Source organism: Cydia amplana, chromosome 4, assembly GCF_948474715.1.
Source record: "Cydia amplana chromosome 4, ilCydAmpl1.1, whole genome shotgun sequence".
Lineage (NCBI taxonomy): Eukaryota > Metazoa > Arthropoda > Insecta > Lepidoptera > Tortricidae > Cydia > Cydia amplana.
In genome coordinates this window covers 260,760-287,698 of record NC_086072.1, presented here as the reverse complement: position 1 = coordinate 287,698, position 26,939 = coordinate 260,760, and the positions used below count along the sequence as shown (strand labels likewise).

Genomic DNA, 26,939 nt, shown 5'->3' with positions numbered 1-26,939 from the left:
CCAGTCTTTTGATTTTCTTCATCTACAACATGATCGGAGTAGTGTACTTCTGGTACTGTTTTACTTACCTACAACATCAGTCCAAAGCATGCAAATTCAGTGTCGGAAACATTCCCTTGACACGTTCTTCTTTACTTGCATGGCTGTTATAAGTAAAAGGGTCCTGCTGCCTGTTGTCAATCCTGCCTTCTACGAGTAGGATATTTAAAAAGTAGCTGACATACCGAAGCATATATATGTATTTGTAGACGGCAGGAGCGAATTCCATTCCTTTGCAACTTACATTGAGAAGTCGAGGCAAATCGTGAGAATATATGAAATGTTAGATATGTAAGAATGCATTCGCTACCCGCGTGTGATCGGTGCTAGGACGGGGAGGCTGGATTTAACTTGCCAAGCACCTGTTCAATCTAAAAATAATGTCGTAGCTAGTGGGTATTCACATGAAGTTTTCTATGAAGGAGGTTTCTCAATATGTCGGGATTTCTTTCTTTTTTCAATTATTTCTTTGAGACGGCTGAACGGTTTCCTTTTTGGTCCGACGTTTAAACTCAAACTTAAATGTAGGTACTAAGTATTACTGGGAGCTTAGTTACGATAAAAAAAACTCAAGGTACTACTTAACTTGACGTAGATGTATAATGTTCATCTCAGTATCGAGCCGACTACCAACGATAACAGGATTAAAATAGCAATCGGCTCGTAATTTCCAAATTCAATAAGCAGCCGTGTAACGTAAAGCGTTTACGGCAAAATTGAATCTCGCTATATCTGGCGACCGACCTTTGACACGGAAAAGGCTCTATGAGCGGCGGAAAGGGTCTATGAGCTTTTTGCTGCCACAATCTAGTTAGGGATGTGAACTCTGACATTAAGGCTACATCGTGTACATGAGCGAATATTGAGTTTATACTTTTTTAGCTTGCAATATTCATATTTCGTCCGGTTTAAAAATTATAAACCATTTTGAATTCTGCCAATTTTTTCGAAATGATTTCGACTGACATTTTTATATTTTAATATTATTTATCTTACTTTTATTGTTATTGTAATCATGTGCGTAATTTTAATGTAATATAGATCGCTTTTTATTTTAATACAAATTTAAATGTATTGAATCACTTAGGTATAGGGTTCCGATTAAGCTGAAATGTTCCATACGATTTCGGCGAAAATACAGTATTATCGTTTCACCTTCACCAAGCTAATCAGAATAATAGCCGAAAATTGCCAAAAGAATTCTGCCAACCTCATCTAGTTCGGGGCTTCAGTTTTATTTCGATGTAAAAAACTTTGCCGTTTTAGGGCCAAGTTGTTTTATTTTGTATGCAAGTTCATCAAGATCAACATTTGCTATTGTTTTTGTTATTATGATACAAGTATTAAGGTGAGTTGGTCTGCACAAGCCTGATATAAAAAAAACGTGTCGAATTTCTTTGAAGTAATCTTTATGGAAACATGTAGGACGTATTAGGTAACTAATTAATAATATACCATTTGGCCACCTCACCGTAATTAATTACTGCAAGAAATTCAGTTTATTTAATTATTAAAATATAATTAATATAAATATACCGTCATTAAAATGTGTCGCGTAAGCAAATAATAAGTATACTCGTATTATCACTATCACTACATAGTATAAAACAAGCCGCTTCCCGCTGTCTGTCCCTATGTATGCTTAGATCTTTAAAACTACGCAACGGATTTTAATGCGGTTTTTTTAAATAGATAGAGTGATTCAAGAGGAAGCTTTATGTATAATTTGATAACCCGTGCGAAGCCGGGGCGGGTCGCTAGTAGGTAATATATACAGCGATACCAAATAAAACCCTGCGTCCGGTAGCCGTGGGCACGGAGATTAGATCACTACGCCGCTAAGCGAATTATCGGGGTTGCTAATTTTCTGCTGTTACAGCCTCTTTGACTTTAATCTGGTTACAGAGCACGGCTAGTTCAACTTCAAACAAATAGCAGCAGTAGATTATTATTATTATTGTTCTCTTTATTTACTTGAACTCTCTAGGCTAGGTGATTTATAATATGAATATAAAAGTAAAATATAAAAACACTTACAAAACAATAAAAAATACATATAAACACATTATAAAAAACCTAACCTAGGGTGCCGCCAGCAGCGGGGCAAGGCCCAAGCTGCCGGTGGTCAGGGCCGCAGAGAGAGGAACCGGCGGACTATCCGCGCCGTGTCCAAGATCACCGCCTTCTGCATCTGGCCCTTGATCCAACCACCTAGCGAGAGTCTCTCAAGATGTTGGTCGAGACTCTTCGCTATTAGACCGTTCGCTGAAACAACTATCGGGACAATGATCGTCGAATCAACATCCCACATGGCGGTTATCTCGTGAGCCAAGTCTAGGTACTTACTGGACTTGTCCTTCTCGGCTTTCACGAGATTCTCATCATGGGGGATGGTGATGTCAACGAGCATCATGTCAATTATTATTATTATTATTATTATTTATTATTCATATAACAATACAAGATTGTGTTCGAATATTAACATTAATGTACAATAAAATAACTAGAATTAGAATTAAATAGCAATAAAAATACATGTCAAAAAAAATAACTCATCTTAAATAATAAAATAATAATTCATCAACAATAATAACTCATCTTAAATAATAATTGGCTTTGGGGGGAGTTGTTCGAAACGAGGTCACCTTTTTATTTTGTTTTTCATGTGATAGCAAACGAGCAGACGTGCCGCCTGATGGAAAGCGGTTACCGTCGCCCATGGATATAAGCACCGAAGGAGCCACTTAAGCTTTTATTTTCTTACTGACGAAATTGTGTCCAGTTCATTTTGAACACCTCGTGCGCTTACTTGCTTCTGCTGCTGATTTATTGTGTAAGGCTTGAAATGCGTCAGGTTCAAAATCGCGACATTGACTATTCTAATTTAACAATTTGTAATGGTTATAAACTGGTTTTGATACGACCTTGACGTTCGTCTTGGTGATTGGCGTGCAACTCACGTACGACTTTCACTTCATTTCGCATGCACCAATCAGCGTGAGCGATCTTCAAGTTCTTATCTCAACAAGATCAAAACCATGACAAGTTATTAAATCAGAATCGAGCTCAATGAAAATCAGAATGAATTAGCTCTCTTTGCACGCAGATCCAGATAACTAAAACCTACTGCCACCGTCATTTGTTTCACCTTCCGTCGTTTGAGGTTACCGGTGTACTTTAATGTGTGCCTTTCTACACCAACGTGTCGTACAGTAAAACCAGAATATTAACAATACTCGGACAGTGACAAATATATCTTCAGACGTGAGTAGGAGTGGGACAGCCAAGCACTATTGATACGTTAGTTTTGTATGTGCGTGTGTGTTGCGTGTGTGTACGGTGATAAATGGCGAGAGACGCGGCGACGTCCCTTCATTAATTCAGGCCTCAAGTTGTGTTTGCTGGAACTGTCGGGCTAATATCACCGAAGGCCGACCGGTGGCTAGCTATCGCCTCAATAACCAGTATATGTATATGATTCCAAAAGGTTTTCATTCAGGTAACCACCAAACGAGGCAAATCACACAGTGCAATCAACTATTTAGTGGTTAAACAAAAAAGTTTTTGGCAAGATTTTAATTTTTGGTACTACATACAAGCTTTTATCGCTGACTGTATTTTTTTCCACGTGCAATACTTACTAATCGAGACAATTTTAACAACCCGAAACACAATTCGTTTGCGTTGTTTTATCATGGACTTCCCATGGCCACCTCCTGTCTCCATCATCAGATCAGCTCCGTGTTATCGTAATATTGCATTGTCATCCGATTTACGTAATTATCTATGCAAATTCCGAACTCGGGAAGTGGGTCAAATTTAGCTTCCAAGATTTGACCCACACTAGCTAACATACGTATGCCTGAAGCGAATGTCTAGTAAGCATTGGGAATACAGGCATTTGATTAACTAGGCTCGTTTAGAGTGAGTCATTTACATTTTATATAAATTTGGAGCGGAACTTAAGTGATTGAATCGTTTTCGTGCTTAGTTTCACGACCCTTACGATCAAATAAGTGAAAATAAATATAGGAATAGGTACATAGTACCGTTATGATGTTCCAAGATGTGTTTATGTTTTCATATGGATCTCAAAATCCCATGACTCAGTTGCTCGATCATAGTAGAGTCAAATATGAATAAATAAGTATGTCCTTTATTGGCCCAATAACCAAAGTCATGTGCTTTGGATTGTGGTCATTGTGGTTTTTTGTTTACATTATTTTAAACATATGGAATATTTGGAATATTTATATATTTTTTTGTATATGGAATATTTAGACTTAGTATTACTAACTTTCGGTATCCAGAGAACTTATGATAGCTACAGTTATGGACGTGATCGAGCTTCTGCACTTTTCAAATTTTTAATACGGCGTGATTATAAGGTTCATACTTAATTGTAGAACACTACCCTTTTATAATAAGTATGGGGCACTTAACTTTTGGTATATCCACAGAAGAAACCCGAACCTAATTGATATGTATGTAGAAAGGAAAACACGGAAATGTAGGACAAACTTAACTATACGAGTAAATAAAGTATTGGTCCTATTCAGTGCCCCGAGCACGCGCGTGGCCAATTGAAACGCTGTATAGAATAAACCGCCTTGATTCACTTCGCCATTTGCCACTATTGTGCTCTGGCCGCGTTACATTTCTTGCAAGAGACGGCGAGTCGACTCCGACTAGCCAGTATAAGTAGAGTTGGCAAGAACTTGACTCCAAGAACGTTTTCACCTTGTCCGATCTGATATCGGATGTAGAACCCTATCTATCGGATGTAGAACCCTATCTATCGGATGTAGAATCCTAGATATCTGATGGGGCAGTGTGAAAACGCTCTTATCAGTTTAAAGTGGCAGAACTCGGTTCAGTTTAACGAGAATCGGCGGTCTAATGCAACGAAAACTAGTAAACCAGCCATAGATGTACATTACGTATTTGTCCATGCCAAGTTTTTGTATCTAGAAATATAGTTGGATTCGCCTATGTTTGAGAAACTGGTGGAATATGTACTGTTCTCCAGCAATTGGGCCACTCGGCAATGACGTCTGACTGCCACGCCTTTATGTACATGACTACGGATTAGACGGGACGTGTTATGTTCGTATGAGGATCCTGCAGAATTAATACATGAAATGTCTACTGAACACTTGAGGTAACTCCGTGCAAGAAGGGTTTATAATAATAATATACCTAATCATTCAGCCTAGATACGTCCCACTGCTAGCCACAGGCTTCCTCATGAAGGACAGGGTTTGGGCTAGTCTCTCGACACACGTTGGTCCAAAGTAGGTTGGGGGCTTCACATTTACAACTTTGAATTTCTTTCCAAACATGCAGGTTTCCTGACAGTGTTTTATATGACCAAATAGAGACTGGTAAATACTTATGTACCAAATATCAAAATATTTCATTCATACTAAGCTTCAAGAAACTGATTAGTATTAAATAGACGTTGTTTGAACCTGCGACCTCCGGATTGAGAGGGGTTTACCAAACTTTTTTACCTATCAATTAATGACGAGAAATAGGAATAGTCCGTAGTAAAACCATTGCTCCAAAACTTCTAAGTTTCCACCTCGCTAACAAGGCCCAAAACTTAGGTACTTAGTTGTGAGAGGAACATCTAGATTTAAAAACTTTTCACCGCTTTTCTGTTCTAAACTAAACACTCCTAAACGGATCTTTACTTACCCTGCATAACTAATATCAGATCTTTTTATTATAGTAATGTTATGTAATACATTTTTCACCTCAGCAGCTCGAACAAGGGTACTTTGATTCTTAAAAACAGTGAGCAAAATGCGATTTTGCTCACTGAGTGAGACAAAATGACATTCAAGTGACCTTTATAGTCAAATGTCATTTCAACATGCGGGGTCTAATAAAAGTTCGAAATACTTGGGTTCTATTATCTCTGTCCCTTTCACACTGTTAGCAAAAAGAAATAGACAAAAAAAAAGTTAAAACAACATTCAACAGTATATTCACGGTTTATAATAGACCCCCGAAAAACTTCAGACCGCATCGTTCCAAACCACGTACGAGTATGAATTCTTAATAATTAATAAATAAAAATAAAGTTTAAGATTTGATAAAAACTGATAAAATACTATATTTTAGGTATTTTATTGTACAATTAAAATAACGAACTCAAAAAATACACAGATCATCACGCAAAATTAATTATTTTACTTTTAAGAATTTCTACCATAGTTGACAAATAGTACGTATCCGCAATTCGGACCGTATCTTACAAAGATTTTTTTTTTTAAATTGTCGATTGAAGTGTTAGTTAATGTTTGTTATTTCTATATTATTTTAATGGAATTTATTATTACGTTTTGTTTTTGTGTTCCATTGCGGTAATTAAACTTAATTGTTTGTATATATTAAGAAAACATGAGTGCAGGTATTAAGTGATGAACAAGGATTACATTTTTCAAGTTGTCTAATAGGTATGTTCTCACTGCGCTGAGGTGAAAAATGTTGTGTACTACACGAGATCAAAGTTATTTACATCTCGTGCGCTTTTGAGTCCCTTACTACGCTCAAGATTCTAAATTAGATTCACTCGCTACGCTCGTGAATCTATTATAGAATCTTTCGCTTGCACGGGACTCAAAATAAGCACTCGAAGAAATATCAAACTTTGATCACTTGTTGTACAAATAACTATTAATTGTTTTTTTTTTCTATTTGTTCGTAGGCGACACCGACGAGCATGGCCTGCCGAAAGACAAGGACAAGGGATGCGACACCAACCTGTACCTCTACCATGTAAGTTATTTAGTTATTTATTAACCAGTACTGTCCCATTATTGGCCAAAGGCCTCCTTCTAACTTTTCCACGCAACTCAGTGCAGGACAACGTTTTTCTTCCGATTAAATACCTAATTCTAATATATCTCGACAGTTCAAAGGTACATATAGTTTTTTTTGTTAAACTTTCAGAGCATAGTGTACTGACTGTAAACTATAGCCTCTCCGCTTTTCTAAGATCAAGTACGCCATATTAAGACTACGGCTATTACTAATATTACTGTAATATATGACGGCCTGACGCAACTTAAATTAATGCAAATTTTGTAAGCTTCAAATGCCGCTTCAGTCGTGGGTAAATTCACGCGCGTCCATCCAGGGAAAATTTATAGCATTAGGTTTAATAACGTTTGCTGAACCAACAGGCTGGAGTGCCGTAAAAGTCCCGCAAGAATTACGAGTCCCGCGGAATGTTTGCCGGTGCGTTGCCCTTCTCACTGGTAACTACAAGTACAAACATGCCACAGATAACGTAGAATAGGATAGAATATAATTTATTCGTAAGCACAAACACACGAGACAATATATAATATAAAACAAAACACAATATAACATTAAAGTGCCACGAAATGGCCTCATCTCAACATACGTACCTACAGTCGCCATCAAATATATCGGAGCGGCCCAGGTGCTAAAAAAATACACGCGCTCTAGCGCCTTGGCAATAGAGGCGTGTACAGATATCAAACTAGCCAGCTATCTCTTAGACCGTGCGACCCTCATATCCGTATTATGCAATTCATACAGCCTTGATTTTATCCGGTGACCTAGGTTATCGATAAACCTAGGAATACCATCATGTGGCGCCCAAAAGCCGGGTTAAGCCTCGGACGGAATAAATCGAGCATCTTATTGAAATCGGGTTAGCTACGCCGTAGGTGAGCTCTACGAGCCGTAGCGCCGTAGCTCTCGCCGTAGCAGTACATGGGGATTGAAGCAGTAACTCAACTTGTTCTTAAACTTGACTTAGTTGAATGCCTTAGTAAAATCTGACTATTACTTATGCCAATTTAAAATGTCTGAACTCGCACTATACAGTATACACTCCTTAATGTGTTATACATACAAGCCATTACAATCGGTAAAGGAAATTATCCGAAACTTTACATTTGTGTAATGCTTTCATGGCACTGTTATATTTGCAGTTAATAACCATGTCGGTATATGGGAACATATGCAAGGTCAAGTTTATACCTTAGTCATAGCCAGAATCCATATTCGTATTCGTAAAATTGAGAAAATGCTATTCGAATGCGTATTCGTAAAAGTACTATTCGTTGCATAACTAGTTATTAAGTGAAAAACATACGGAATGTCATTTTAAGTATAAAAACTTTAAGTATAGAGGATACGAGAGTCTCACGGGAGTTTTTATCAGTAAAGACGGTGCAGTCGGTGTTCCTAGAAGAAGATCCTCGAAAATTTGATCAAAACATGCCGAGCGTTTATTCTATTTAATAATACGTGCGTAACCCATTTAAAATAATTTTAATACGATGAATGTCAAATCGATAACAGATCTTTCTATTGGTAAAATTCGATTATGTCTGTAAACAACAAAACAAGTAGAATAAAATTGGTGTTTTAAAATTATGTATGAAGTTTATTTACTGTATCTGTGATATTTCCAGTGTCGCCGCGACGTAGGTGAGCGCTACGAAGCGTAGCGCCGTGGCCGTAACCTCGTAGCTCATTACTTGCTCGTAGCAAATTCATGTCGAGTATCTATTGGCCCGATTTTAACGCTCGAACCGGATCAATCCACCATTTCCCGCTAGCCATAACAAGCGTAGATGATATCGGAAAACTAATTTAAATTTGCAATTACTTTTTTTATCAATACCGCAAACCGTACCTAAATAATTAGAGTTTTAGAATCCAATAATATATACTTTTGTTATGCGTAGTGTTACTCGTCGTTTGGTTTTTTTTGTAGGTACCTACACACATATCATACATATTATGGATTAAATCAATATCAAAATAACGTCATAATTATGCAACCTGAATGTTTTTTTATAAATTATCTTTATAATAGCGCAACATAAAAGCATAAATAATAACTTGGTATGCATATTGCATCCAGTCTTGTTTAAGAAATAAACTCTAAAAGAATTGCGTCGTGATTCACGAGATAAAAGTGTAGTATTTTTGCAAAACTTTTCAAGATTAAAATTCAACTGGAGCGTAACTCGTAGAGATGTCCCGTGTATAAAACAACTGTAAAACTGAGTTCGTGATCTAGAGCTCGATTCAGATGTGACAACTTGTTACGGTTTTGATCTTGTTTTCATTCGACCTTGAAGATCAGTCACGCTGATTGGTTCATGCGAAATGAGCGGGCTGAGCAGCGCATGATTTTCAGTGCGTGAGACGCGCGCCAACCACGAAGACGATACAGAGTGAAGGTACAGCAATCAGCATTAAAAAGATAGTGACGGTCAAAGTAGCCAAATATATCGTAACACACCATTGTTATCATAGAAATAAAGATGTGTTCCGATATGTTTGGCTACCTTTACCGTCACTGTCTACTTGATGCTGACTGTACCTTGTTTCAAAACCAGTTCAAAACCACAAGAAGTTGTGAAATCTGAATGGGGCTCCTGAAGCGGAACTTGTAGAGATGTCCCGCGCATAAAACAACTGTAAAACAGTTCGTGATCTAGTTTAACTCGCGGTACGAAAGAACCGTCGGATAAAAGTTACGTTTCAGTGACCATATCTTATGCTAACCAATAAACTTTGAGCCCGATTTACATTTAACATCTTGTTACGGTTTTGATCTTATATTTTACGACATTGAAGATCACTCACACTGATGCGACTCACACTCACATGCGACATGAAGTGAAATTCGTACGTGAGATGCAAGATGCACGCCAATCACTTATCATCAAGATGGTATCAAAACCATAACAAGTTATTAAATCTAAATCAGGCTCCAATTTATTTCTTTCTAAAAGCGGTTACGGAACCCTACACTGATCATGGCCCGTCATCTTATTTATATTTTAATTTCGCGTCATATAACCCACCTGCGTAACGATACTCGCATCTCCTATATAATTCACGCGCCATTTGCTTCCTCACTTTTAACGTAGTTACGTATTCTGATAGCGGTGAGCGATGTAGAGTCCACACCCCACAAAATGCCATATAAATATGTTCAAAATATGGGAGATACGGCGTTTTAGAGTGCGGTGGCAATCTCGCCCGGAGGTATGCTCTGCGACATCGCGATCGATAAGTAATTTCCCACGTTTTGGCTGAGATCTTGTGAGATTTTAGACTCGAGAAATACGTGTCCCAGCTTTTGCCTTAGGCTGTTGGTTTGATATAAAGGTTTTCAAGGTTAATATTTGTTTAAGTATATTAATATTTTTTATGGAAAGTAACTTAACTTTCTTGGCTTGTTTTCTTAAATATTATATTTTCTTACACTGTGATACAAATTGCATGATCTGATAACAGGAGGCATGTAATTGCGTAACCAGGTGCAAGGGAACTCTGTGATAAAACAACGCAAACCAATTGTGTTTGGATTTGTTAGAATTATCTTGATGAGTATTAGTTGCCTGTGCAGTCAGCAACAAAAGCTTAATGTTTCGATTTTTTTTTTCCAAAAACTTATTTGTGATAATTGACTACATAATCTTAACTCTTGTAATCGGTTTAACTAAAATCAAATGTAACAAACTATCTAATAATATGAGACAAATTTTCATTCTACGTTAGTTAACATGTTTTGTTTGCCCGTCTTGCCCGTCTTATCCGGATATTGGGAGGCCTTGATCGCGTCTGAGAACCAAGCACCCTCCAGGCAAGGTCTGCCGAGAGCCTCATCAATGCCTCGAGCTCGTTACAAGACTGCGGAGGTCGAGTGGTCTCCTAGTACACGAACGTCGTATGAAGCGTCGAAGACTACGCGAACTTCTCATTTTGGATTTCTAGTGTCGTCATAGACATGGTGAGGAATAAATGACGTATGTTGCATCGAAAACCACACTGAGCATTGTCGTTTTAATTTGGAAGTGTCATCCTCGCTAATCAGTTTTGAATGACGTTAAGAGTTTTGAGAACGCCTGAGTGCTCCGAAATGGGAACGTGACGGTGGCTTACATGAACAACTTTCTGACGGTCGAGGATTCGAAACCAAACGAGTCTCTTGAAAGTAATTATTGTATGGAATATTATTAACCAAATTATTTTAAAATGTAACTTCCAAGAGTTATGTGATATTAGAAACGAATATGAACTGTCTTTTCCACAATTATCCTAATCTAAAAAACCTCGTTCATATGTGTTTAAGGTTAAAAACCACTAAAATGCTCTTTTCAAAGCAACCTTGATTTAATCAAAATAAATTATTTCTCTTTTCTACACAAACCAAAATTTAAGAATGGCGAAAACACTTCCACAGCAAATCAGATGCTTTTACGAGATGAGACGCTAAGCTAAGTGTTCCGAATGGCGCCTACAATTACCGATGTCCTTTTCCACCTTACTTTATTACGATAAGGTTTTTTAAAAATTTCTGAATATTTGTTCTGCCGAGTGTAAATCCTTGAAATTGTGCTCTTATATTAAAGGACGCCTTAATTCCGCCTGAAATGTTGCCGCAATACGGCGTCAATTTGATTAATTAATCGAGATTACACACTCTCATATGTCGAGGACACGAGGTTTATTAGCACTGAGGCCGTTGTTAATGAATTTTTACACAGCGGGTACGGTAGCTAACAAAATAGGAAATTTCATATTATAACTTTTAATCAGAATTTATATTTGCCGTGCCCATTCATTTGTAACTCCCATTACTAACAATTTTCACAATATGGTTGTTGATATTATATTGTGTATTAAGAATGAAGTGTCATTAAAACTTGCCTAAGTCGTTTTTAATGTGTTGCAATTAGATCATAACTATAATGAATTCTTAACTTGGTCAGAACCAACGGTACAGATACTGTGAGCGGTTGTTTTGGAGTCTGGGTATACCTTAGTCTCACAGGCCTATTTTTCTCGTGATCCACATTTTCGAAATGACGCAAAAATATTTTATCCCGACACTGAATAAAGCAAAAATACCCAGCGTTATCAATCTCGGAAAATGCTGTTAATAAAACAGAGATTGATGGATATTAAAGCTCTAGGCGTTTTTGAAGATTTCTCTACGCCTATTATCACGTTTGACAAATCATCGGTAATTACTCGGGGTTGCTCGTCGGGTGAACTGTGGGATGTGCGCCCGAATGTGCTTGGTTTCGATATCGATGGGAGGATATTCGACTTTTTGTCATCGTGGTTCGGATAACAGTCTTAATAGATAATGGCAATCTTTATCCTTATACGAACAAACGAAAGTAGCTCTTTTTAGTACAATCAGGTACCTTAATAAAAGTTGGTTCATGTGGTCATCGTGGCTGCGGTAGGTTGATTTCACTACGAAAAAGTAGGTTGCTGGTAACCTGCACCGTGTGGTCCAGATGGTTTATGACCGCATTCAATGGAGTAACACTTTATTTGGTCATGAACTACACGAATGGGGGAACAATAAAGAAAAGAAAACAGTTTTTCTGTCTTGATTAAATTTGTTGCTCAGTAAAATCCGACCGTACAAATTGTAAATAGACCTGACTGTACCTATTATCCTTTTGATGCGAGCGTGGACTAACGACCAGCCCCTCCCCTACAATCGAGGCAATCAGCTCTACGCAACCTCATTCACCGAGAGAATGAATTCCTGGTGAATGTGGCTGCATTGAGCTTGAGATAGTAATTTCTTGTTATCCATTTTTTACGGATCATATCATTCATTTCCATAACAAATTGATGATAAGAAATAATTTATTAAATATATTACAACAGGTCACTCACATAGTTTAAATCGATAATTGTTCGACATTTTTCCCTTGCTCCATAACGAATACTTTCAACGCACGCGTTGGCGGACCGACAGAACTGCGTGACTGTTTAATAATTTATTTATAAAATGAGTCCCGCCTAGTTTCTTGCGCCGGTATCTTCTCGGGACTGTAGTGTATGGTAAGAACCCGTGGTAGTTTTGGCCATCATAAGTGCATAGTAATATGCCTAAATTGAAGAATGAACTTTCACTTTGCGTGGTGGGGTAGAATAAATCGTATTTGTTATTTAGGTTTATCAAAAACAGCCACAGTTTTCTACAGTTCCACCTAGCCATATCGCCGTGAGAGATAACTCGTAGCGTCGTATTTCCTCTCGAGATGTGTAACGTAAGTGCGATAAGGCTCCATCATAAACCACGCTCATTCGTTTAATAATGTATCATCTCGGCTAAGGAGCACACGTGAAATACTAGGCCATTGCGAACACAAGTCAGACACGTTAAAAATAAGGCCTTTTTTATGATAAAGGAGGCAAACGAGGAGAGGAATGGCCTGATGAGAGTGATGAGTTTAGAGTGAGCGATGATGATGAGTGATGTCAGAAAGAAATATTAACCTACTTTTCAAAGTCTCCTGGTATTGCACCGTATGTGTTGTCCACTTACTATCTAGCACATCGGTTCCAAATCTGGGTGTAACTGTATTGTTTGCTTAAAATGGTTTTATAATTGGGGGTAAAATCTGCTTTCCCTACTATAGTATACAGGGGTTACGATGTTGAAAAGTGCAGTAGCTGTTAAATCCATCTATGATCATCTAATAAGAACACAAAGCAAAAGAGCAGAAAAAGATAGCAAATCACGAGCCGGCATTAAAGCATTTGGAATATGGCCCCAGGGCTGGATTCTGCGCTGGCATCGGACGAGGCGAGCGAAGCGTGCCTGAATAATATACGAGGCAGGCTCCGACCCTGTAATCGCTTCTAAAGCGCAAGCGAGCATTCGCCTCCTATACATATAGCAGTGACCTCGAGGTCCGATGCTCGCATGCGAGTTTTATTTTTATTACATTGTATTGTGGTATTTGTTTTGATTGGTCCGCAATGTAACTAAAATCGTGTGCGAGCCCTAAGCTGAGTTTCTCGCGTTGGTATCTCGGGGCAATGATTTAGGTTATTGCCGCATTGTTTATTCTTTACATTCAAAAGTACACTGTCATGTGTATATATCTAAATTGATTTTACCTAAGCAAAAGAATAAAGATCCTTTATTTTCATATATTTTCTATTTTCCTGAGAAAACTCTCAACGCTCAGTAAGCATTGGTAATGCGTTTAGGTCCCAAAGCGCGTTCCGTTTTACGTTACACCCTCCAAATTAACCTGCGCTTGTAATAAATCAGAGTTCGGTTGCTCGCTCTAATGAGCGGGTCGCGTCGCTAGTGAATAGCCCAGTAGGTACAGTCGGGAGCAAAATTAGCTAAGCGGTAACACCTCGTCAAAACTATACGAATAAAATAATTATATTAGATAGGCCGATTTAACTGAAATTTTAGTACCTATCTGGAATATAAAAACACTTCGGTAGGTAAGATCACCTCATAACCCGGTTTTCCTCTATAGCTATCTAGGATCTACAAGGGCACCTTTTCACCGTCTATATTAAAAGGTACCTACTTAATAATCTCGGCGAGAATTTAGAAGGATATTTCTATAACGTAGTTTGTGTGCCCATCAAACCTGACGAAGATTAAATGACTTCCGACCCGCGTTGGAAAGGTGGGGCGTTATTCGATGTTAATAGCTTTATTTTTGAGAAGATTGCCATTTCTTATGTTTAAGTTTGTTTGGAAAATAATCCTGTGTCCGTTTTACGTGCAGAAACATTCCAGGGGCTGTCCCGTACAAACCGTATTTTATTTCATGTATCTTTTTTGACATACGACCGACGATAATTTATCTAGGCATATTTTTTTACAATTAGCCATCAACGCACTTAAAACACCTGTGGTGGCGAGTAGTCTCCTCGTTTGCCTCATATGTTATAAGCAGAGCTCGGCGGGGGTGAGCTATTTACCTTATAATTTAACATGTCTAACGTCATATTATAAGGAAAATAGCTCACCCCCGCCGAGCTCCGGTTATAAGAAAATCAATGGCTTGTCAGTACCCATTGACAGACGTTAATAAATACCTACATAACACTGTTACAAAAGCCATATTCTCCTTGTGGTACAGGAGGAGATCGAGGACCGTCCTCGGGCGGCGACGTTCCTCAGCTCCCTGGCGGACTACTCCAACACGATCCCCACGGCGTCGGCGGCCGACCCCGACGCAGCCAAGCCCGCGCCGCCGGCGCGCATGGGCACGCTCATCGGCGTGTTCCTGCCCTGCATACAGAACATCTTCGGCGTGATTCTCTTCATCCGGCTGACGTGGGTCGTGGGCACTGCCGGCGCTATACAGGGCTTCCTGATTGTGCTGGTGTGCTGTTGTACAGTGAGTGTCTTCTATTTTAATTCATTTGAAAATACAAAATAAGTGTAAAGAGGGCAATGTGGAATGGAACGCAATACCTACCTACTTAGTTTTATGGTGTAGACAAAGAATTCTAAAATTTGGGAGGGATAATAGTCCTGACTAGATTACCAAGATCCTTAGTTAAAAGATGGGTTCAGTATTACTACTGCGTACTGCGTACTGCTACTTACGTAATTACTGGCTTTTTACTGTGACCCAAATCATTACATACGATAGATGTAATCGTGATGTAATCAAATATACTCTCCATGTGGTTTATGAAGAGGCATGAATAGAGAACTAATTTAGTTACATTGTTCTTTTGTCTCAGTTGTTGGAGTTTCACATTCATCGCGTTCATCGCGGAAGTTGAACTATTAACAATGGTTCCAGATTTACAATAGTTAATTAGTTACAGACTTCACACATATTATGACAAATGAGCAAAGTTACGACTTCACTGATACGATTTCCAAATATTGTCACAACATTACATTTTAGAAGTAAATGACCAATTCGTTCAGAAGAAACCCAGAACTTGGACAAGACAACCGTCTAATGATATTTACCTACAGACTATGCTAACGGCGATATCGATGTCGGCGATCGCGACGAACGGCGTGGTGCCGGCGGGCGGGTCCTACTTCATGATCGGCCGGTCGCTCGGCCCCGAGTGCGGCGGCGCCGTCGGCATGCTGTTCTACACGGGGACCACGCTCGCCGCCGCCATGTACATCGTGGGCGCCGTGGAGATCGTGCTCGTAAGTCACCCTGACATACCTACCTATTTCTTCATAATGGCCGGTCGCTCGGCCCCAAGTACGCCGGTGCCGTCGGCATGGTGGTCTACTCGGGGACCACGCTCGCCGCCGCCATGTACAATCAGCTGCAGAGGTGACCCTCCCTGTAAACAAATACCTATGCAGGAGGTCACCTCTCTTTCTGCAGCTCACTGTACATTGTGGGCGCCGTGGAGATCGTGCTCGTGCGTTACCTCCAGTATTATACTGTCCAGGTGTGGAATATCATTTTCAAAATACTTTAAAGGTTTTACAATGGTGCTAAGAATGTTCACTCAGTTAAGAGTTGTAGTCGCTGTAGGCACGTTCATTTTGACAAGCGTTTTCTTCATGACATTTTGGACATGATATTTTTCATGACAAAAAAGACGCTGAATATAAAATTCAATAGATAGATTAAAGATTTATTAAACCGAACCCAAAAAATTCTTGCAATGATCCAATTCTTCGCGTTTAATCGATGTATTTGTATGGGTTGGTTCAGGGCAAACTTTATAATTTTATTACACGTCTCCACCAAAAGTGACTGAGCATAAAAATGAGAACTACATTTAGCCTCATCCATTTTCCACTCGACCTAGCCCGGCGTCTAAAGCATTTCTAATTCCGATCTCGCCCAGTCATCCTGTCTCATTTCAGTTTATCTTACCTATACCTCGACCTTTATAGTTTATTCGCATTACCTACGATATAGCTGAGATTCCAATTGACGCTGTCATCCTTCATTATCAGGAAACCTAAGTGGAAATCAATATCCACAACCGCGCTTCAAATAAATATAAAGAGTAAATGAAACCTTTATTTTCGCGCGAAAGCTCTTTTCAAGGTTTAATTCAATAACCTTTTTCCGCGCGTACGGTTGACGTGTGCGGAATAACAACATCCTCGGACTTATGCTGCGTTGTTCAGACCAAAAGGCATCCTCGTTATTTCAGACCACGTCGGTTACTTCCTTTGATCACGTATGACAGTAGGTAATTGTTAACCCTGGTCGTGCACACAATACTAACAACAGTACTTTGACATCTGTTAGCTTAACCCAATAAAGAGTTGGCGCGGGATGTCGTACCTACTGGAGCGGAGGTTGCTGGAGGGACGAACTACTTTATGATTTAAGTCTTAACTATGTTTGGTTTAGTTCCTGCTGACTTTTGTTCGACAATTTTACGGCAGCGCTTGGGAAGTTGATATAGCTGTATCAAGTTTTTAAGTACCTATCACCGTAAAATAGTTACCGAGAGTTTCGAGTATTGTTTGCTGCATAGTTTTAATTGCGTTTTCGTATTCACTTTCTAAAGTTTCTAAAGGGCAAACTTAAAATTTACTTAATTGATCGTAACGTTCTATACGCAAAAGTAAATATTTTAATTTTTGGATAAAGATCTTCCTCGAAGATCTCTTGCACTCTTGATGACTATAGCGTTATTCATAGACGTCTTTAAAATCCAACAAATCGTTAATAATTTTTTGGTCTTATTTGCCATTTTGACATTTCCGTTTATTAGAAAGCGATAAAATTTTGTAAGAAAAAAAAAGTTTTGTAAGCGATTGCTAATTTTTTTAAATAAGGCGACTACTGCGCGTAAGTTACTGCGCGAAATGTTGCCAGTCATAATTTGTCAGCTTAGTCGTTTGCTGTACTTTTCTGGTCCATTTCACATTATCTTAAATTTCCAGACATACATGGCCCCGTCGATGTCCATCTTCGGCGACTTCACGAAGGACCCGAACGCGATGTTCAACAACTTCCGCGTGTACGGCACGGGGCTGCTCCTCATCATGGGGCTGGTGGTGTTCCTGGGAGTCAAGTTCGTGAACAAGTTCGCGACGGTGGCGCTGGCTTGCGTCATCCTGTCCATTACCGCCGTGTATGTTGGCATCTTCGTCAACTGGAACGGGAATGACAGCCTCCAGTAAGTTAGCTTCCCCGTCATGGGATTGGCAATCTTTTGACTCGAGTTTGAAGATAACGATAAAGATAAGTTCGCGACGGTAGACCTGGCGTCCATCAGCTTCTCCATCTTCTCTGTGTTTCGTCTACTGGAATGGGAATGACAGTATACAATATCCGCTACTGAAAACTTCGCCTTAGAAAGTCTAAAAAGTTTCTCATCTTTTAAACAAAAAAAAATAAAATTCCAGGGAAAAGAGTGTGTGCCCACGTACGTACGTATCCACTTTTCTATACAATTAGTACTGCAATGTTAGTGGGGGTAGGTACTTTACGCGCAACTCTTAAGATTAATCAAAATTAATCGATCTGTGAGTAAAATTGCTTACAAAATGAGCCGTAAATCTTTGAATGCAATCCTTACTTAGCTCGATGTTCGACAAGGTCTATTTTTATTTTCGTATTGTCTAATGATTATTTTGTCTGTAGAATGTGCGTTCTCGGCAAGCGGCTGCTGAAAGACATCCACATCAGCAACTGCACAAAGAAGGTGGGCGGTGAGCTGGAAAAGATATTTTGCGCCAACCGAACCTGCGACGAGTATTACAAGACGCATGATGTGCAAATCGTCCAGGGTATCAAAGTGAGTTATTCCTAATCGTTGCACTTACGTATATAATTAGTTCATCATCTTCGCTACAACGTATATAGTAGCAGTACCATTGTCCACATAGTCCGCAAATAGTTTTGAAAGAGACAATTTATGCCAATACCATTTTCTCAGGGCCTGGCAAGCGGCGTGTTCTTCGACAACCTGCAAGACTCATTCCTGACGCTGGGCCAGTACATCGCATACGGCAAGGAGCCGGAGGACATCGAGCAGATGGAGCGCCCCACCTACAACCAGGTCTACGCGGACATCACCACCACCTTCACTATACTCATCGGCATATTCTTCCCGTCTGTGACTGGTAAAGAGATAAGACAGTTATTAATCGTTATTTTAGTTTAGTTTGTAGGTCACCACTGCACGGCTTTCGTAGAGATGGTAAACGATTGGTAAAAGATGTTCTAGAAATCATTCCTGTGATTGTACAAATAATTTACGATATATTCAGTAGCAGAAGCAGTTTCGCGAGCGAGGATATCAAGACAATTTGTTTATTATATTTAAAAAAATTGAGTGTGTACAGATCGTTTCGCAAAGCTTAGCTCCTGACTGTAATCGGCCTCAGATCGACTGATGAATCAGAGACTTTACTTAGATCAAATCAAAGAGGCATGGTTTTAGAGATATTGGCCGTTTTTAGGGTTCCGTAGCCAAATGGCAAAAAACGGAACCCTTATAGATTCGTCATGTCTGTCTGTCTGTCCGTCTGTCTGTCCGTCCGTATGTCACAGCCACTTTTCTCCGAAACTATAAGAACTATACTGTTGAAACTTGGTAAGTAGATGTATTCTGTGAACCGCATTAAGATTTTCACACAAAAATAGAAAAAAAACAATAAATTTTTGGGGTTCCCCATACTTCGTACTGAAACTCAAAAAATTTTTTTTCATCAAACCCTTACGTGTGGGGTATCTATGGATAGGTCTTCAAAAATGATATTGAGGTTCCTAATATTATTTTTTTCTAAACTGAATAGTTTGCGCGAGAGATACTTCCAAAGTGGTAAAATGCGTGTCCCCCCCCCCCCCCTGTAACTTCTAAAATAAGAGAATGATAAAACTAAAAAAAATATATGATGTACATTACCATGTAAACTTCCACCGAAAATTGGTTTGAACGAGATCTAGTAAGTAGTTTTTTTTTTATACGTCATAAATCGCCTAAATACGGAACCCTTCATGGGCGAGTCCGACTCGCACTTGGCCGCTTTTTTTAATATCGGTACTTTTCCTTTAGAAGTTGTAATGCTTGCTAGAGACAAGATTAATTATAATAGAAATGAAATAAACTACTTCTTACAAACTATTAACTTTACCCACTTATTCTGAGAAGTTATACAAGTTACTACAGAAATGACGGCCAAACGCGAACATAAAACTTTTTATCCTCAACGACTTTGGACATAAACAACAAACTTTGACTTCTCCGATCCGCGGGGCTTTATAACGAGTGATGATTTGCATCCAGAATGGCTTCAACAGAATATTTGGATCATATAAAAACACATAAGTCAAATTGATCCATCAACATTTTAATAATATTGGATTAAGTTAAGTGAAAGAATTAAGTAATATGTATAAAGAAAAAAACATTTATATAGAGGATTCTGATCTATCTAGCTGCCCAGAGGCCATTAATAGGTCTTCCATTGCATTGTATTGTATTTTGAACCCAAAATTGCATTTTTCTTGGCAAGTTTTGATTTCTGGGCGGCGGGAGGGTTGAATACCAATAAATCGTCCTTAGTAGAGCTCTACAACTTTTGAAGTATACCTTCAAAAGATTAGGTGTTATATTTCTGTCAGTATCTATATATATTGACTGTTGTTCGGGCTGACCTGTTCGCATATGGTTCATTCATATCTCGTACATATAGCTAGGAAGCCTGTGCCCCGCACGTAACCGTCCCCTGCCTGTGCCTGTACCCCGTATATAGACTAGTAATGATGATTGATATTGTACAGGTATCATGGCGGGATCAAATCGCTCCGGAGACCTAGCTGACGCCCAAAAAAGTATCCCCATCGGTACCATCTGCGCCATCTTGACCACCTCCACCGTGTACCTCTCGTGCGTGCTACTGTTCGCCGGCACCGTCGATAACCTGCTTTTACGTGACAAGTAGGTGTCAACTTACCACTGTGATTACCACCGCTATTAAATATCAGGTTGAGTACGCCTGGTTACAGACATCAGCACCATTTTACTGTTCTTACATTGTGGTATGAAAAACCAACTGGTTCGTTTTATACGTTTGTTGTGCCATCCTGACTAATACCCTGTCCTCGTGTGTTTTGTTCGCGCCGATTAATTACAATTTAAGAATCCCAATATCTAAAAAAATAGCTAATCTAGCGGCAGACCTAAAACAATTGCTCAGATGAGTTGAGTTGATATAAAATATATTTGGAAATAAAAACTTGCAATGTCTTGCAGGTTCGGTCAATCGATCGGCGGTAAGCTAGTAGTCGCCAACATGGCGTGGCCTAACCAGTGGGTGATCCTGGTGGGTTCGTTCCTGTCCACCCTGGGTGCAGGGCTTCAGTCCCTGACCGGCGCTCCGCGGCTGCTGCAGGCCATCGCGAAGGACGAAATCATCCCGTTCTTGGCGCCGTTTGCCGTGTCGTCCAGCCGGGGCGAACCTACAAGGTATGTTCTAACGTGAATTCTCGATGAACAGCGGAGACTGCTTCAATAAAATGCTGAACATCTTATAATCAGCTGAGAACTTGATAAAACAGTAGCTTCATAGGCATCATTCTGATAGAAGTTCTCCGGTGTACCTTATTGTCAATGATTAAGATAAGGTATAGTTATGTGCTCTATAATACTTGTTTGCTTCTACGGTTCTCACTGCGTCCGCCTTGTAATTTTTCTGTTTGGACCTATGGTTGACTGGTAGAGAATGTCATGACTGTCATGAGGCATTAAGTCCGCCATTTGTTCTATTTTATTAATGTGTAAAGTTTAGTAATGTGTTAAATAATGATCCCCAGGGCCCTGCTGCTGACAATGGCGATCTGCCAGTGCGGCATCCTGCTCGGCAACGTGGACATCCTGGCGCCGCTGCTGTCCATGTTCTTCCTCATGTGCTACGGGTTCGTCAACCTGGCCTGCGCGCTGCAGACGCTACTCAAGACGCCTAACTGGCGGCCGAGGTTCAAATACTATCACTGGTAAGTACTAAATTAGTAGTATTCCTACAGCTGAAAACAGAACCGCGTGGAAGTCCATAATCGATATCATAGCAGAACCCAAAAATGTCTTACAATGGACATGACACTGACGCTTCATCATTGCAGGTCGCTCTCACTGGCCGGTCTGACGCTCTGCATCTCGATCATGTTCATGACGTCGTGGATCTTCGCGCTCATCGCCATGGGCATGGCTGGCCTCATCTACAAGTACATCGAGTATCGAGGGTGAGTCACATTGAAGAATTTGCAGCACTTCTCTAAAGTTCAGGTTGCTCTCGTTGACTGGACTAACGCTGGTCACGGATCATGGGCAAGGATGGTTTCATCTATAAGTACATTATAGTATCGTGAGTTCTGAATATAAACCCCTACCTACCTTCACCAACCAGGTGTGCTAAATGCTTATTTATCTTATTATCCATCTTCTTGTTATTTTTATTTATTTGTTCCTTTTAACTGGTCATTTGCTGACATAAGTAATGCCTATAAATATTTTCATAGCAAAAAGTGTTAGTATAGTCTCGCATTTTTATTACCGGTTCTCATAGCAAAGCCTCCTAATGTTCACTTAATTTTTCCAGAGCGGAGAAAGAGTGGGGAGATGGTCTCCGTGGTCTCGCTCTATCCGCCGCTCGCTACTCGCTCATGCGGCTGGAGGAAGGTCCGCCGCACACGAAGAACTGGCGGCCGCAGGTGCTGGTGCTCGCCAAGCCCAACGACGACCTCACACTCAAGTACCGCAAGATGCTGTCCTTCGCCAGTCAGCTTAAAGCCGGTAAGTTCTTTATAATCAGATTACGTCATGGCCACTATTAAACTCTTGTCTTTAACCGATCCCACTGGTTTGATAATCGGAATTTTTCTTATCATAACTGGCTGGGTGGATACCATTATTCAGTTTCAACATACGCAAATTGCAAACTCACACTCAAAATAAATAAATTAATTCATCATGATTCTTGGTTTCCAGGCAAGGGATTGACAGTATGCGTATCAGTCCTGGGCGGCGACTTCACGCGGCGCGCGGGCGAGTCCTCCACGGCGCGGCAGAACCTGCGCCAGTGCATGCTGGAGGAGAAGGTGAAGGGGTTCGCTGACACGCTGGTCAGCCACGACATCGCCGAAGGCCTGAGCCACGTGTAAGTAGACATTTTACAAGGTACTTCTTTTTCAAGTGCCAAGGAGTGACTACTGTTTGACGTCATAAAGCGATTGTAAAATCCTATTATGAAAATAAATTATATGATATGATATGATATGACGGTCGGCACTGTTGCCGAGGTGATAGAGTTCGGCCTTTTAAACCCTGTCTCATTGATGGTCAATGTACAAGTAAATTGCACATGCATCATATTGTTCATTTGCCCCATCAGCATTTGTTTATATAAAGGTTTCGTAATTAGTCAATAAGTACCTATTCATGCATTCAATATATTCACGTTCGCTACTCTATAAGTGTGCACACCTATCAAGTTATAATAAATCAGTTTATTTCAAGAAATCGTCTTTCGTGTTCCAAATTACTATCAAGATATTTATCAAGTAAATGTTAGAGTTAGCAAGTACTCTAACATTATTGGTCCTTCGAGCCGGATAATCAAGATTGGTGCCGAATAGCAAAACTATCTCGCTACCAAGAGCAGAATTGTGTGGAGCCCATCTTCTTGCAAAACTGACGATCAAGGTAAAACAATGTTTAACCGACCATAATATCAAGATCTATGGTTGGGTGGATTCGACCGCCGTCTTGGGGTGGCTACAAGGTGATCCTAGCCGCTGGAATACATTCGTCGCCAACAGGGTGCGACAAATCACAGAAGTCATCCCCCCCGAGTGCTGGCGCTACGTTAAATCGGCAGAGAATCCTTCGGATTGCGCGAGCAGAGGACTTACCGCGTCACAACTAAAACAACATACTTTATGGTGGGAAGGTCCCACCTGGCTACCGACGTTTCAAGCAGAAAGTGAAGATAAAACCATTACCTACACTACGAACGAAGAACAAAAAATTATACAAGTTAACGTCGCCGTAAACACTGAAACAAGCCAATATCATCGACCAGTTAATTGACAAATATAGTTCGTTATCAAAACTAGTACATGTACTAGCCTGGGTGCGAAGATTCATCACGAAGAAGCAAGACAGAAAAACTGGCAAATATCTTCATCTATCGGAAATAAGAGAAACAAAGGCCTTAATTATCAAGCGGGTCCAAAAAACAGAATTTCAAGACGAATATCAAGATTTGAAGAAGGGTCGACCTATTTCGACTAAAAGCAACATACTTGATCTGTGTCCATTCATAGATGAAGAGGGCATCCTGCGAGTTAAGGGAAGATTGAGAAACGCATACATTGCGTATGACATGAAACACCCCATCATTTTACCACACAAACATCGCTTAACTAGCCTTATCATTGATAACGCACATAAAATGGTTCTACACGGCGGTACACGCTTAACCCTAAATTTCATAAGAAACAAATATTGGATCGTCGGAGGCAACAGCGCTACTAAGCAATTTATTCAGCACTGCGTGACCTGCAAAAAACAAAAAGCAAATATGAAAAATCAAATCATGGGAGACTTACCTGCATCAAGAAGCAATCCATCTCGTCCCTTTGAACACACTGGCGTAGACTTCACAGGCCACGTGTTCCTCAAGGCCAACAAGGGTCGTGGCATTAAGACTACTAAAGGATACGTTTGCGTGTTTGTCTGCATGGCCACTAAAGCTGTACATCTCGAACTGGTATCGGACATGACTGCATCAGCTTTCATAGCGGCGTTGCGTAGAATGGCAGCTCGAAGAGGTACTCCCTTACACATGTACAGTGACAATGGGAGAAACTTCCTTAAAGCAAGCAAGACACTCCAGGAAGAATACCTCGAAATCCAAAACATCGTGAATTCAGAGTGTCTGGGTGCGATATCCGACATGGGAATCTCCTGGCACTTCAATGCACCCGCATGGCCAACAGCAGGAGGCTTGTGGGAAAGTTGTGTCAAAGCGTTCAAATACCATTTAAAACGGGTTATCGGAGATCAAAAACTCACTTATGAAGAATTCAGCAGTTTATTAGCACAGATCGAAGGTTGTATGAACTCGAGACCACTGTGCGCTATATCAGAAGATCCTGATGACATCAACTATTTGACTCCTTCGCACTTTCTAAGCAGCGGGCCAACTCTAACATTGATAGAAACAGAAAGAGACTTACGTACAAGATGGCAACTCACTCAGAAAATATTTCAAGATTTATGGAAAAGATGGCGTTCTGAGTACCTAGCACTATTAAACTCCAGAAGTAAATGGAAAAAGCCTCTAGCCAACATCAGCCTTAATGACGTCGTTCTCATTCATGATGATAACCTGCCACCGGGCAAATGGGCAATGGGCAGAGTTATAGAGCTACATCCGGGACAAGACGGATATGTAAGGGTCGTTACCCTTAAGACAAAAAACGGCACATTAAAGCGTCCAGTACTCAAGCTCTCTATTTTGTTGGAACACCCCGAAGAAGAACTACCTAAGATGCATCAGAGAAAGCCGCCACATAACCGAGAACTCGATAAGCAAAACTCAACAAGGAGTCCGCAAAAACCAAAGGCAAACAAGGCCAAGTTTTCACTGTCATCAATGTTCGCTGCACTGTTATTATTTTTATCATGCCTCTCAACCGGTCAGTGCGATGTCAACATAATACCATTTCGTGAAACACAGGGGCTATACTTCGATAAATTAGCAGACATGATGTTAATTCGGGATGAATGGAAGCTAGTCGTCTATTATAACATGGAGCCTTATTGGGACGCAACGAACGCATTACAAAAATACACCCGATTTTTAAAAGATACCTGCGAAACTATCAAGACACAAGTCCATTGTGACATAATATCGTTACAACTACGTCATGGATTCTCCGAACTCGAGTACTATAACCAGATGTTACTCAGTCAGCATTCGAGCACGCGACAAACCTCACTACAAGTACTACGACCCCGACGCGGCCTTGCCAACGGTGTCGGTTACATCGCTAATAGTCTATTCGGCGTATTGGATGAAAGGTTCGCCGAACAATACAAGAAAGATATTACACTTATACGAGACAACGCTAAACATATGGCATCTCTTTGGAAAAATCAAACATCCATAGTTGAAGCGGAATATAATTTATTAAAACGTACCGAGGACACTATGAATCAGCAACATAAAATGATACATCAACATATGAACTATTTGGATGACGCTTTCAAGAAGTTACAACAAAAGGTGGAAACTAACCACATTATCAACGACTTCAACTTAGGAGCCACTATAGCAAGTAATATGCTCCACAACCTAAAAGGAATGCAAGACATGTTATTAGACACCATCACCGATATCTATCAAGGACGTTTCAATTTGCACATGCTAACTCCGGAACAACTTATTAATGAGTTAAGTACAATATCAAGCATTCTACCAAGAGACGTTTCCCTGCCAATCGACAACTTACACACAGATCTCCGCAAGATATATAACCTGCTAAAAGTAAAGACAAGGATGATGGAAGACGTCCTTATTTTCGAGATAAGGCTGCCTCTCGTTAGCAGAGATGTTTATGAACTTCTAAAGGTCATTCCGATACCCAAAAAAGCTGGAAACAGGATAACCGCTGTAATACCTGTATCAGATTATGTCTCCATAAACATGAAAAAAGATATGTATATTCCTATCTCGGAAACTGATATTAGAGCATGTACAATATCATCGGACTCTTATTTTTGCTACATCAAGAAACCAGTCTATCAACTGAAAGGTGACAGCAGTTTTTGTGAGTCAGACAAATCAGGCTGTAAGACTGTCACAACAACATGCATAAATGACTGGATAGAGAGCAATGCACTAAATACCTATATTTACTTTTGTTGTGAGCAGTGTCAAGTTCGAACACTGTGCGCGGATCAAGTAACCGCTCACCAGCTGACGAATGCCGGGCTTATAAATGTAGGTCATGGCTGCATTATTAAGACCGATAATTTCTCGGTGTTCCCGCATAAACCTCACTGGTCCGAAATTAAAATGAAACCAGATTTATACAACCCAGTTATGGCACCGATAAATCACGTCATCAACATCACCA

General features: G+C 40.0%; 1 protein-coding gene across 6 annotated transcripts in view; it reads left to right on the top strand.

The window, feature by feature from the left end:
- Positions 1 to 26,939, top strand: part of LOC134663056 (solute carrier family 12 member 6) — a 443,704-nt gene that overhangs the window by 406,582 nt on the left and 10,183 nt on the right. For all 6 annotated transcript variants that reach the window (XM_063519357.1, XM_063519354.1, XM_063519356.1 and 3 more), the window contains 12 exons: positions 6,755 to 6,825; positions 14,973 to 15,233; positions 15,830 to 16,015; positions 17,732 to 17,967; positions 18,435 to 18,588; positions 18,730 to 18,916; positions 20,580 to 20,736; positions 21,052 to 21,264; positions 21,612 to 21,791; positions 21,918 to 22,037; positions 22,394 to 22,587; positions 22,783 to 22,951. In XM_063519357.1, the coding sequence (XP_063375427.1) occupies positions 6,755 to 6,825; positions 14,973 to 15,233; positions 15,830 to 16,015; positions 17,732 to 17,967; positions 18,435 to 18,588; positions 18,730 to 18,916; positions 20,580 to 20,736; positions 21,052 to 21,264; positions 21,612 to 21,791; positions 21,918 to 22,037; positions 22,394 to 22,587; positions 22,783 to 22,951 (2,128 nt within the window). The remainder of the gene's footprint in view (positions 1 to 6,754; positions 6,826 to 14,972; positions 15,234 to 15,829; positions 16,016 to 17,731; positions 17,968 to 18,434; positions 18,589 to 18,729; positions 18,917 to 20,579; positions 20,737 to 21,051; positions 21,265 to 21,611; positions 21,792 to 21,917; positions 22,038 to 22,393; positions 22,588 to 22,782; positions 22,952 to 26,939) is intronic.